The following is a 15039-nucleotide window of genomic DNA, read 5'->3' on the forward strand; positions in this document are numbered from 1 at the left end:
ATAGGAGCTCCAAGAAAGAAGAAAGGACCAACAAATGGACGTGAACCCGCGATTTCTGCGTTGGAATTCAGTATACGCTAAATACTGCGCTTTGCCCTTTCCTTATTATTATTATTATTTCAAGAATATTCATTTATTTATTAACAGTTTGAGGCTCCTCACAAGAATAACGAGCAAAATCTATCGTGAAGATATTCTTGTAGCAGAGGGCTTTTGGGGAAATAGGGGGAGCAAGAGCAAAAATTAGGCTGAGGTTCTGCAAGTAGTAATAATATTTTTTGGGTATTTTCTTATTTCTTAGTTCACTGCGACAGTGTTGACTGTCAATGAGCTCTAGACGCCAATGATCCCAGATCATTTACAGCTTACTTGGTCTCAAAACAGTTCAATAGTTTCAACTTCACACAATCCGTATAGATCTAAAAGCATTTTGCTAGAATTAAAGCTTGGAGAAAGCAGACGTTGTATCTTTTATTTAAGGTGACTACATTTCGACAAGAAATTATCTTTTGACATCAATAAAATTTTCAATGCCTAAATCTTCACGAAAAATAGAGGAAAACCTCAAGTAATTCATCCCATGAACCTGATCCTTACTTTATAACTAAGTGCATAGTGTATTCTGAAAAACTAAGTACATGAGAATGGATGCAAATCTGATGCAAGCGGTTTTCTTTTTAATTCTTATCTGGTTTACTTTGGACTTAATTTGCAATAAGGCACTAACTTCAATGTCTCCTTTTAAAAGAACCATTTAATAGAATACTAAAATCATTTTTTCCTTTAAAAAAATAAATAAAATATTCGAGAAAATTTAAATGACAGAATTTTCCGTTTAATTTAAATAAAACCAAATAAACTTAATCAGTGAAGTCCCAAGATCTGGATCTATTTAGGATACATTAATTTTTTAACTTAATATTCAGATAAAATGTTGCAAATTTTAATTGAATTCATATCGTGAGATGATTTAATAAACAGCGATACGTTTAGCCTCGGCCAATAGTCTGTTGGCTTCTGGTAGTTTGGAAAATATAGGAGGAAATGACAAGAATTTATTTATCAATTTACAGAAAATCCTTTGCAACTGTTTCTTCTGATTAAGTCTCGTTTTCTTCGGAATTAAAAGAAAATATTTCAGCCACAATATTGTAGATTATTAAAAACGGATGAAGGTTTAAAAAAAAATAGAAGTCCGGAATTAGATAGGAAAACATGGATGCACATTCATAGATCAGACATTTTTCGCCAAAGTTTGTTTTGCCTTATTTTTTTATTTAGACCGGATCAACAACATTTCAGATTGTTAAAACTAGAAGTTTTTCATTAATTTTAAGATTTCTTTCTAGTATTTTAAGTAATTCTGCTTAAACGCGAACGCTATCCGATTTTAAGGCCATGTTCCTTTAGATTGTCTCGACCGATAAATCCACAAAGTAGTAAAACAAGAACAAAACATGTAAGCCGGAAGCTGCAATTTCACATCAAAAGGGACCCTTTTTTTTGGAAAAATCTACTCAGACTCTGCGTACAGGAATACGGTTTCCGCGGAAACTAAAAAAAAAAGAGAGAAAAAAAAGAACACATCTCCATTCCAGAATTGATCCAGCTGATAATGCTTCCAGAAAGAAAGAAATAACCCGAACGAAGTAAAATATTCCATTTAAAATTTCTTTACAAAAAAAAATTATATTTATAATTCATGAAAGCATTTATTAAAGTACAGGTTAGCCCAAAAAGATACTGGAAACTCCTCTTAATTTGGCCAAAGGTTCCCAAACGCATTTATAATATAAAGTTGACTTAAGTTTATAAATAAAGAAGAAGCTGCAGTAAACAGGAAAATAATAAATAAATAGATGAATGAACTTCTATCAAGAATGCCGCCATTCAAACAAATTGTACCATTATTTATGATTTTAACGAAAAAATAAATAAATAAAATAAAAATGAGAGCGGTAACTTAGCATATTTCGTCGGAATAATTTTAATATTTTTAGGGAATTAATTTATTGCTGCGTTTTTAGATTGACCTAATGAATGAGCGGAAATTTAATAAAGTCTCGAAAAAAATATGTCGAAACTTGAAAAAAAAAGCCTAATATGACCAAATTATTGAATCAAATGTTTGTTAAAATTAGAAAAAATCATTTATTTTTCTCCCTAGTATAGCTATAGTAATATTATTCAACTTGCATTTTGCATGAACAACCTTAGGCAACCTTAAGGCAAGTAAAGAAGTCCCTTAAAGACTTAAAAACAACAGTTCTTGGGGGTCTTGCAGTTAAGTGCTCCCTTATCACTTGTTTACGATTTAGTCATGAACTTAAGCCACTTTACACAGATGATGATGTCACTATATAGTTAGATTGTCATATTATATTTATTTTAATTTTATCTGTTTGATTAAATCGAAAAATTTATTTATTTAAATTAAAAAATTGAAAAATAGGATTTTAATTAATTTATATTAACAAGAACTCCAAAGATACAACCTAACTGCACCCATTCTGACGTCACATTCAATACGAAGTTACGTCATTATTATGGGGTAAAAAATTATGACCCATTGTTTAATAAATCATAACTATTATTGAAGAGTGCGTTTAAAGTCTTAGTACTTCACCTAAGTAAGTGAATTCGGCTTAATTAAACGGAAAATTCTAGTAAAAAGGAAAGAGAAAACAAATTGGTGCTAGGATAGAGATTAAAGGGCTAACGTTGAGGATGAGAATGGGACATGTGTGGGTGCGGGGGATAGTGGGGCAGGGGTGAGGGGCAGGCCTGCTGGTAGCCCGCCGGACTGGAACAGGGTATGAGATGTGGAGGCGGAGACTGGTGCAGCATGAGATGGTGATGGTGCGGCGACGAGCCGTGGTGCCCCTGGCCACCACCGCCCATCACGTGGTGTCCACCGCCGCCGCCTCCGCCACCCCCGTGGCCGCTCTGCCCGCCCCCGCCGCTTTGCATCAGACCAGTACCACCCCCGTAAACCAATTGTCTTACTTTTTGCTCCTCGTCGGCGATGTTGTAGGATAGTTCCGTTTCTTCGAAACCTGTGGCCGACATCCTCTGATCGCCGCCAGATCCAGACGGACAAGGGTCCGGTGAGTTTAGACAGGTTTGTATTAACGCTTTACCAGCCTCTGACGTTATCATTGGCTGTAGTTTGCGTGTTGCGAACGTGTAAACGTGTCCGGTTTCTGATGCCACCAACAGCATCACTTGCGTACCAGTCAGCGTGGATAGCTCGTACGCCTGAAAGAAAAAAAAAGAAGACAAATGTAAATATTACTGTCATTGCAATATAACACTTTACCACCCAAAATTTAATGAATTAGTCCATATCTAAATAATTAGTTAGCTGAAAAACGGCTTAGATTAGGCTGAGGTCGGTGAAGAATGTTTCAGATAAAAAGAACAGACGATTTCTAAGGATCGAATACTTAGTTCCAAGAAAATCATCGGAGCCATTTTCGGAAAATCGCCGAAAACAAAATTTTATTCAGTAATGTGGCTCATCCAGTAAAATATCTAATTCACACAAAGATGAAATTCGCATTACAATACGCCGAAATAGCTCTTCAAATCATTGGCCGTCCCTCCATCCAAAGAAAAGTCCTTATTCGAATTTTTTTTACGGGAAAAATGTTTAAAAGAAAAAGTAAGCTCAATATGATTACAGTAAGTTTAAGAAAAGCGTTGAAGAAGTCGTTTTTCGAGAAAAAGGAGAAAAATCGTGGCACTTCCGATTTGTAGAAACATCTTCCGATATTCTCAAAGTATATCACGCTTAACATACGAATGGTAATATCGTACAATTCAGTAAAATGGCACTTTAAAAGCTCTTTCCAGAACTATCGTAAAATGAATTTTTTTCGCTAACACACGTTATTGCTTTTTACTAATGCAATAAGTAATTCCGTTTCTGTGTTCTGTAGTAAATATATAATCTTGCAGGCAGAGTCCCAAACATTTAGTAAAAATTTACAGCAATCAAAAGACCTCAAAAAGCATAAAGTTGAAAATCTAAAATATGGCAATCCTTTCCACCCACCATTTTGATAACAGTAAGTAAAAATGTATGTATCAAAAATAAAAATAACACTCTATTAAGCCAACGGGCCAACTTCCAACATACATCCTGTTGCTTCTATCAGTAGCAGGAGATAACTGTGCATGTCTGGTTACTTGAACAAGGAGCGTGCATCATGCAATCCCAAACAGTTCTCTGTATGTTCGTTGCAAAAATTCAATATTTACATAAAACAAACTCGCTGACAGCTTCTTTATAGTTGCACACACGCAGTTTATCTTCAATGCTCTCTCTCTCCCTCGGCACCACCCACGTATAATAAATTTTACGTATATTACACATAATATGTGTATATAATACATATTATAACGTGTATACATGTAATTCTAATGTACATTGTATATAAAGGTTTCATTTGTAATAATTTAGGTTCTTTGTTTAATCGAAGATTCTAATTGCTTCGAATACAAATCTTCTTATTTATTTTCTTGATCAAGGCACTGCTACTGTAGTGAAGGCATATTGGAGTGGAAAGAGCTTACGCTTTAAGTTCAAGACAATGGTCGCTTCCTCATAGTACAAGAAGAGAACCCTAACATGCTGAACTGCTCGTCTAGGAAAGGCAAAACTCAATACAACCTTTCCGAAATTCGCTTATAGCAGTCACTATCTTTTTTGAATAATTGCGATTTCTCCATTAATGCAAGACACACACAGTGGGCCTTATAATCTATGTGTATTAGACGAAATTTGTTCAATTAAGTTTCTCTGAAATAATTCATTTCTTAATTGTAACGATGTTAAAATATGCTTTAAATCGTTTGATTAGAACTATTCTTCTTATTTACAGAGTTCACAGAAACGCGGACTTTTAACGCCACTGTTCTCTCCTCAGCTGCGGTAAGGTCAAGCTCGAATCAATACAAAAAATAATGGCGAGCAATAATCTGCTGTAAGTAAAAAGTAAAGTAAGGCCTATTTCTTTAGGCGGGCTTAACTTTCTATTACCAAATTTAGTGACGTGGTTGGGAGACGACTTGCAATCGTACTTCACAGTAAATTCCTTTTATTAGCCTTTAAAATAAGGGCTAGACCAGGGAATCGAACCCAGTACCACAATTTATCTTTGCTCGGCAAGCCTCGGCTATAACCGCTCGACTTCCGCAGCGCCTTAATCGTCCTGTACGCATTCAATTGCAAAATGGCACTCAGGACAATAATATTTCTAAGCGCAACAATAATCGTTCTGCAAGGAAAACTCTTGATCCGATTGGAAGACATGTAACGATAGTCGCTCACTATTTATCCGAACACGAACGATACATAAACAACGATCTCCATTCCATCTCCTATGAGCATACGAGGGTCGTTTGAAAAGTTCGTGCAAAAATAAAAACTACTTAATTTTTTGGGGTAAACCTTTTTTATTTTTAAACATAGTCTCCTTTTAGGATTATACACTTCGTCCAACGCTGCTCTAGTTTGTTGATCCCTTCCGAATAATAGGATTTGTTCAAGTCTGAAAAATAGCCATTCGTTTCTGCAATCACCTCCTCGTTTGAATAAATTTTTTTTCCCGCCAGCCATTTCTTCATATTGGGGAACAAATAGTAGTCCGAGGGCGCCAAGTCTGGAGAATAGGGGGGATGTGAAACGAGTTGGAACCCTATTTCCATTAATTTTGCGACCACAACTGCTGAGGTGTGAGCTGGTGCGTTGTCGTGATGGAAAAGGACTTTTTTGTGGGCCAATCGTGGGCGTTTTTCTTGCAGCTTGGTTTTCAAACGGTCCAATAACGATGAATAATATGCACCTGTAATAGTTTTACCCTTTTCCAGATAGTCGATGAGGATTATTCCTTGCGAATCCCAAAAGACACTCGCCATAATCTTTCCGGCCGAAGGAACGGTCTTCGCCTTTTTTGGCGCAGATTCCCCCTTGGTAACCCATTGTTTAGATTGTTCTTTGGTCTCAGGAGTGTAGTGATGTATCCATGTTTCATCCACAGTGACGAAACGACGCTTGAAGTCCTGCGGATTCTTCTGGAACAGCTGCAAACTGTCCTTGAAACACTTCACACGATTTCGTTTTTGGTCAAGCGTGAGCAATCGCGGCACCCATCTTGCGGATAGCTTTGTCATGTCCAAATGTTGATGCAAAATATTATGTCCCCGTTCATTCGAGATGCCCACAGCACTAGCAATCTCGCGCACCTTCACTCTTCTGTCATCCATCACCATATCATGGATTTTATCAATGATTTCTGGAGTAGTAACCTCAACAGGGCGTCCAAAACGTTCAGCGTTACTTGTGCCCATATGGCCATTTCGAAAATTTTGAAACCACTTATAAACTGTTCTAATCGAAGGTGCAGAGTCACCATAATGTTTATCAAGCTTCTCTTTAATCTCCTGAGGCGTTTTGCCTTTCATAAAGTAGTGTTTAATCAACACACGAAATTCTTTTTCGTCCATTTTTTGAAAATCACTCGACTTCTCCGATTCAAACGAATGCCAAACACAAAGAAATAGACCGATCTGGCTGAAACTTGGTGTGTGTTCTTCCAAGAGATGCTACTAACTAAACATAACCTCGATACGCGCCAGTAGTGCTATCTCTCTGACTTTGCACGGACTTTTCAAACGACCCTCGTATTGTAGGTTAATACTGGAATAGCTGCAGATCGGTAAGATCACTTCTTTAATTTGTGATAATGCCCAAATGTCTGTTATTGATAATCAATGTTAGAGAAAATAATAATAATAATCAATTAATATTGAGAAACTTTTTCAAATTTCCCTTTTTTCCAAATCACAACTTGGATCAAAAATTTACTATTTTAATAAAAATAGACGCGTCTCTCTAAACCTCTAGAATTTGTAATGTATTCAAACGAATTATTTGTGCGAAATATCAATCCAGAACACTATGCTTTGTCAAAATTTGGCCGTGCTATTTGGAACCAATCAGATTCGAAAACGTGACTGAGACTTCATTTTGTAACTAGCTGTTCGCACTGGCAGTTGATCGGCTAAGGCTAAAACCTAATTGGGGCCTAATTAACCCTCAATAACAAATTTGAATTCTAAGCGATTTTTTTTTTGGTATATGATATACATCCAAACACAAAGATCAATTTATAAAAATCACTCAGGGGGGCCTCAAAATGAAAAATTGGCCCAATTTTAAGAGGGTGAAAGAGCAAGTAAACTACTAAAACCGACAATTAAAAATGTTACCAAAATAATTTCATTTCCTTTTAGACATCAGCGAGAGATAGTTCACAAAGATAAGTGCGATCAGATCAGCGAATGTGTAGAGAGGAGATTGTATAGAAGTGAAAGTGAGTTGGCTAGAAGCACAGCCAGAGTTACAAGACTAGACTGGCACCATCCAGCACGCACACCAGATTCTCTTGAAATGCTCCGTCTTGTTCAGTGTCAGCGTGTCCTCATGACATTTATCGTGTCGTCTTCAACTTCTTTCTTTCCGTTCTTTATGGACATCTCTTTCTATATTTCCAACACTTTCTTTATTAAAAAATAAAACCACATTCATACGTCTATTTACGCGTAAGCGCACATCAAATATAATATCGTTGACTTTTTCCGACGTTATTTGCACTTTTATTGTATCACGGACCGATTTTTAGAGTTTCATCCGTCATCAAAGGCAGTATAATCAGTTTAGCGTACTGAATTCGACGTCACTTACGTTTACGTCCTGCATCACATTTGCTGAAAAATCTAAACACCAAAATGACTAAACTAATAAGATAGTTTGGATAGTAGGACAATTACATTAATCTCGATGAAATCAAACACTCATTAAACTGTTGTTTCCAGCTAAAGGAGTTTCTTCGCTAAGATTCTGTCAGGTCTCAAACGAAAAATAAATTTCGAGCTGTCTAACCACAAATACAAACACATACAGGAGCCTCAGCAGTCGAGCGGTTAGAGACGAGGCCATATTGTGATACTGGGTTCGATTCCCAGTCAAGGCCTTGCTTTTAATTTCATTATTACTTCGAGAATTTATTAGTAAAGCATGTTTGCTAATCGCCTGCATCTACGACATCCAACTCGTTAGTGAGACATAAAACCCGCCTGAAAAAATAAGCAAACCCACAGGCTATATCTCTCTAAATCTCAAAATGGATTGTTTGAGTAAACTAAAAAGAAAGAGGATAAAAGATACATCAAAATATTAATTCCGATCAACGGATTTTGACCTCAAAATTACGACGGCCAAATCTCTAGGTACTATAAGTGAGTAATAACTCGTATATAAGGGATTCCCATGCGAAGTTCTTAGGTCCTCAAATCGGACACTTCCGGTGAAACCTGAGTATCTTTTAATTTTAAACCATCGCAATACTTTGCTAAGAAGGAGTAAAAAATATAAATGTTTTTAATTTCAAAAATTATCTTTAGCAACGCAATATTCAAATTTATAAAGAACAAGGAAACAAAAACAAAATGGATGATTAATTACAAGAAGTGGTTAGCTGAGCTAGGAAGAGAAGGCTGGTTACATTATTATTTTTTTAGTTTAATATTTAAACCAAAAACATATAATAATAAATAAATTAATAATAAAAACAAAATACGAAAAGTTAAGTGAAATCTAAAATATGTAAAAGAAACATTGGTGCAACATGTACGAGTAGCTAGTTAAGTGATGTAGTTGGCTGTGGTCGGCGAAGAAGAAGGATGATGGTAAACTGGATGAACATGGGCACAAGTTGGAAACGACAAGCGCCAGAAGAGACCGTCACATAATTAATATCAGACAACTATGTGGGCGGACCGGACTCTCAACGTTCTGTTTCCATTTACATAATTCTATCGTAAATCATACTTTAAAGAGCACAAACTGCCATTACTCAATATCACTTCTAAATTCACACGGAAATGGTACCTGCGTCATATATCTGTATTTTCCTTTAGTACGGCTGATACTTTATCAAGCCCTTCGTTAGAAATGAATTACGAGGTGCTTAGAGTGCAAAAAAAAATTTTTTTGGAAATGATACGTAAGGTCAAAATAACTGGAGTGCTTCATTGGGCTGGAAGTAATCTTTAAGGGCCAATCGTTGCCCGTGGTCTTTTCGATACCTTGGAAGAATCCTTGACCAAAAGATACTCACCCCCATAGACTTTACGGAGTTCAAGGAAAGGGGTATCCACTCAAGCGGCTAACTTATAAATTAAAGATATATTGATTTTTTGTCGACAACAGGTCTGTGGTAACGAAGATGTGTCATCCTACTAGGAGGTACTCGACCATCATACAAGAGATCCAATAAATGCACCTTCCCGCTGTCCTACAGAGTAAAATCACAATCATATGGAGAATGCTGGTGTTAGTAGAGGGAATGAATCCGGCAGATTCCTTGGCCAAAGATGTGTTCACCTCTGCGACATAAATCTATTCGTACGTAACAACTATTCTGTATGGCAAGAGGAATACAACAGATCCAAAGTGACTAGAGGACGTTTCTACTCGGTGACTAAACCCTTGCATACATCTATACAAAGAAAGAACCTAATCACTTAATATTGTAACTCTTCATTCAACAAAATAGAGTTGCTATAATAATACGAAGACAATATTACTAGATCACAGTTGATCCAGCTGTTATTCTGGGAGATACTCCACTCTAGGGGTACGCTTTATCGTTTGAGGGTAGTTTGGGAAATATGGAAGCTCTAAATTGTTTCATCTTGAGATTTATGGACACCATTAACTCAAAGAAGCAGCAAAACAGGTGCTTGGAAATCAGTTTAACGAACAATCACCAGCTGATTCTTGAGTTTGAAGTTTAGAAGCGGCAAATCTGAAGTTCACATCGGCATTTCGGCTCGTTACATAGAACAAAAATCGAACTAGCAATGACTTGTAACGATGATGTCTGCGTATTTTAGATCGCAATGGATTTGGCTTCATTCGCCATTCCCTCTTTAGTACACAATCTCTGCTTGGAAGACAAGTTGGCGAGAAGGAAGTACAGACAAGAGCAGTTCCCGTTTACCCCTCGATGTAGATACCAATATCCCTAAATAGTTTCGCTCCAAAAACGAGTCACAAAAAAAAACACTATCTACCAAATAAATTTGGATAATCCAAAGTAAGTTCCTATTGTATTAAATAAAAAGTGGTTCAAATTAAAATAAAGTCAATAATAATTTAATTTTGCAACAGTATATTTAAAAATAATAATAATGCCAAGACAATATTACTAGATCACAGCTGATACCCCACCCTAGGGAGCGCTGAATAGGGTCGAAGGGTGCAGTCTAGTTTACTATTGCGCTCGCTTCGTGCTATTGCATAAACATTAGCATTACCTATTTGAATTTATTTACATTATATGACCATTGTACTGGTTCTACAATGCTATCTGCTTTTTAATGGCCATTTAATAAATAATTAATAGTTTAATTTAATTTAAATTTATTGTACTTCACAAACGGCTGTCAGATGAGATATTTCCATGGTTACTGTTTTCTCTTAAAGCCAATAGAAGTAAATATTGCTATTAAACTTGATTACAGTTAAAGCCCCATTGATTTTAACATTCTCTAAAAAAACTTCTTCTCAAATGATTCAAGAATTTACTTTGAAAATTCATTTAATATAAAAAAAAAAGCTGATTAAGGCCTATCACTTTTATTAGAAGCATTTTTCCCGGAAGTGCACGCTTCTAAAAAATGAAAAGTCAAATCAGTAAAGTGCATCTTCAAGTAGAGGAATGTTCTTTAATCTCAGAAGTTTTAGCAACAGATTAAATCCTTTATCGATAGATTGGTGGTAGAATCGTAAAAATGACAATTTAGTGATAATTTTCCAACCACCCCCAAGTGCTTATTATCGATTTTTTCCTGAATTAATATTCAAAATCAGAGTTAAAGAGATTTTGGACGCTAACTTTCTATAAACTCCTAGAGAGGGTAACCAAAAGAAATATAACGATTGAGATGCTCGTGTGATTTTGTTTTTGAGCTAGATTAATCAAATAAATGTATGTACATCCACACAAAAAAAACTGAGGGAGAGGTATATACAAATATATATGAAGGGAGAGAGAAAGCGACCCTTTTCGAGAAAAAAGAAAACCACCTTTTTAGTCTCGAAAAACCTTAATACTGATATCGGTTATAAGATATGATCGCATGACATGAGTCAGTAAGGGTATAAATGAGAAACTTAGTTCAAATTGTGCAACACGAGCTGGGCTAGAAATACTACAGCTAAGGGAAAATTATTAAGATTCAGGACCATTCTGAACAACAGAACAATTATAATTCTTACTATGTTAAGCCTATTTTTTTAGGCGGGCTCTTTACGTCCAACTACCAAACCAGCTGTTGTTGACGGAGCCGACTAGTAAACTATAATACAAATTCCTTTTATTAAACATTAAATAAAATCCAAGGTCTAGACCGGGAATCAAACCCAGTACCATAATACGATATAATCGTACGTTCTTAGTTTTGCGGGCTTCGCCTCTAATCTCGGATAAAGATATTAATCAGCACTGCAAACTAACCACATTAACATTTGTAATTGCCAATATCAAATCTCATTCTTTAAAAATTTTGATAATTATACCTAGATAATTGCAGTTAAAAGAAAAATAATATTTTTATGCATTAAGTTGTTGCATTTTTTTTAAATGCAAAAAAGAAATGCATTACTCATTAAATTAAAAACAGAAATAACTCGTAGAGATAAATCTTGTTAAAACTGTTAAAATAGCAAAGAAGTAATAAGCTAGAAGCAAACAGTTCTAAGAGATTGAACAATGGTTTATCTGGTGTAAGCAAATAGCCACTGCAAAGACAATGGTAATGCCACGCGACCAACTTTACCTAGAAATAAAAGACAAACATACATACGCAGAGCTTTGTAAAACCATTACAATATACAAGAAAGAAAAGCAAAAAAAAAAAAAAGTCATATCAGACAATTACTAGCTATTCAGGTTGACTACTGGTACCGAAGCTATACGATGCCACCAGAGCCAGCAGTATACCAAAGAAATACCATTTAAGGGTCCTCCATCGCCAAATTGGGACAAACAATGAGTGGAAAACTAAATACAATTGCTCCTTTGTGTTTCTCATTAGAGTAGATTTTTTTTTTTAATTATTAGAAAGGGATAAGAAAAAGATAACAAAGAAAGTAAATTCTACGTCGCTCAGCATTCTTACATCAAACCTGCAGTCTAGACACGGAGTCATTCCAGTGAAGTCTCTGACATCGGGGGATGATTGCCCAACTGGACAAACTTTTACTAGCTTACTTGCTAAGTCAATGGGAATTCGAGGACAATGGTAAAATATCAGAAATAACTGCTAATAAGAAATTTCCCTTACCGCAATTAATCTAATTTAGTTTTCTCGAATTTTTTGTTGTTTTATTTTCGTTAATGTGTGCTTGAAGCAGCTCGTTGGCACAAAGATTAAGATGTGGATAATCCGCAGTGCTGGATCATAACTTTGATTAGCACGCTTGGTTATAGTATCCTAGATAGGTTTCGCACTTTTATACATTATCAGAAGCAAATTTATCAGTCTGGGTTGGAGAATTCGATTTCACATCTAACCTTACTCAATCAGTCAGCAAGCAAGTGCAGTGCAAGAAGGAAACTTAAGGTGAAGCCGAAATCTCTACTCTAAACTGATTAATCACCGGTCACTTTTACAATAGACATGCGTGCTAAAAAGGATAAAATCAAAGATGTCAATGATAACAGTGAACAGTAGTAGATACAAACAGAAGAGAAGATACTAAGCGATAACTCTCCAGGACACTGAACTATTAGTCACTCTCTTCACCAGTGAGGAGGAGACGACGAGGCCATTGTCTTTTAAGACGTCCCCTGTTGGGTTGCCAGGGAGAGTTCTAGAAGAAAGATTTTAAGCTACAGGATTTACTGTGATTGCAGGTTGAACTGGAGTTTCCTGTATCGGGTTTTTGTGCGATTTGGATGATAAAAGGAATGTTAGGATCAGCATATATATTCCTTAAAGAGGAGTGTTTAATATAGATCAAAGTATTTAGTATTTTGTATGGATTGAATTCTTTGGAGTTTAATGCTTTTGGTTGAACTCCACAGCTCTATTCCAGAAACACATATACTATTAAAATATTTGCTAACCAAAAAAAAAATGTAGCTACACACGGGATTCGAACTGGGGAACTCCCATTTACAAATCCACCTTCATCACCATTACACCAACACCCGCCACAAATATAAGTATATAAATTAGTCTTTTGGTTGTAAAGAGGTAGTTTAGATCTACCGTCTAAGAGTTTTTTTGAGTTGTCGAAAGGGTCTGCTTAGTTTTGTTCTTTTAAGTGTAATAAAACGTATGTTATTATTGCGTTTTACACCGGTTTCATCGGATTTTCATCCATCACCGCATGCATTGGACGCGATTACGCATGGAATGCGATCTAGCGAGTTCCAGTACGAACATTAGTCAGTAGCAAGATGGTAATGCAATCTTAGGTAATACATTTATCTCAGTGGGAGGTAATTTATTAAGACATATAACCAACCATAAGTGACCAAGTCCGCTCCACTAAATTTTTTTTTCTTCAACTTAATACAGATTAATAATATTTAGAATTAAAGCCACACATATACAACCAAAAGTTGAAATGTTCATATTAACCTTTAAAATATTAGCGCATAATTCTTACTTATAATTATTGGCAAAGTATTGCGTTTAATCTCCATAAGTATGTTTGGCAAAAGTGCCAAAAAAAAAAAAAAAAAAAAAATGAAATCGAAACTGGGTAAAGGTTCATACTTACTTGATAAACACGTAGTTATTATTGGCATGGACGTTTTGGCATATGACCAATATCTCATTTGGCATAACGGAGTTTTGATTTTTATATATTCTTTATGCATATTTCTTTTTCATTTCATCGGTATACATATTTCTTAATTAAATTTATTGATTTAAAGTTAATTCATTAATATTACGTGAAACATCTGATGTTCACACTCGATCTCGATTTCAACTGAGCACGTTTTTCGAACATAGATTTGCAAATTATACTTTTTTAGCACAGAAAATCTCAGAAAAATTAAAAATTCCTGCAGTAAAATAGCATTTCCCGGTAGCAGAATTTTTCTCATACTCAGAAATTAAGGAACTAAGACCCAGAACCGTTCAATGTACTGAAATGGTAGTTTATAAAGGTAAGACTACCCACCTCTATTCATTCGATGATCACAATACTTCCACTCAAAAAGGAGTAAGAGTCAGGGTTAGTCATCAGTGTTTACTAAATCCTTAAAAAGAGAGGAAAAAATGAATAAAAGATGTGGAGCAAGAGAGAAGATGGGTGAGTCAAGAGCAAACTTGACAGAGTGGGAGGAGCTTTTATTATTTATTTATTTATTTTTTTTACTTTTTAGTAAAACACAAGCATCAAACCGACGCACAAATATATATATCCTTGTGTAGGCGCATCGTACAACATTGTAGATGCTGTTACTACCCTTCTTTATGATTCATCACAACATATATACCTACTGTTATTAACATACACAGCGAGTTATGTATAACGATGCCCTCTACAATCGAATTAAAATCGCCTAACTTCAAACAAAAAGTTGATAAATTACTCTGTTATAGAACTATTGTAATATCTGCACTAAAACGGAGGAATAACCAATAAAAGAATGGTAAAGTAATCGCCTATCTTTTTCAGGGCGGGGCTTAACGTCCAACTACCAATCAGGTGTCGTGGACGAGGATGAAAGCTCTTACTTTGCTATAAACAATTTTGTGTAACAAATAAAAAGTAGTCATAGGTGGGATTCGAACTGGGAATTTCCCAATTACAAAGCCACGCTCTTGACCACTAGATCAACACCAGCCCCGAGAATAATCAATGCAAAATTCTGTCGAGAAACACGCACACCTCTTATTGACTACTATTCTTAAGGTAGTTCTAATTCAAAAAAATTCTTCTAA

At 35.6% G+C, this 15039-nt stretch overlaps 1 protein-coding gene across 1 annotated transcript in view; it reads right to left on the reverse strand.

Annotated features, from left to right (window-relative positions):
• Positions 1-15039, reverse strand: part of bs (serum response factor blistered) — a 253182-nt gene that overhangs the window by 178120 nt on the left and 60023 nt on the right. Inside the window, exon 2 of the mRNA XM_074114150.1 lies at positions 3007-3258. Within this exon, the coding sequence (XP_073970251.1) occupies positions 3007-3258 (252 nt within the window). The remainder of the gene's footprint in view (positions 1-3006; positions 3259-15039) is intronic.

Source organism: Rhodnius prolixus, unplaced genomic scaffold (assembly GCF_049639745.1).
Source record: "Rhodnius prolixus isolate KJV_2025 unplaced genomic scaffold, Rpr scaffold_1, whole genome shotgun sequence".
NCBI classification, from domain to species: domain Eukaryota; kingdom Metazoa; phylum Arthropoda; class Insecta; order Hemiptera; family Reduviidae; genus Rhodnius; species Rhodnius prolixus.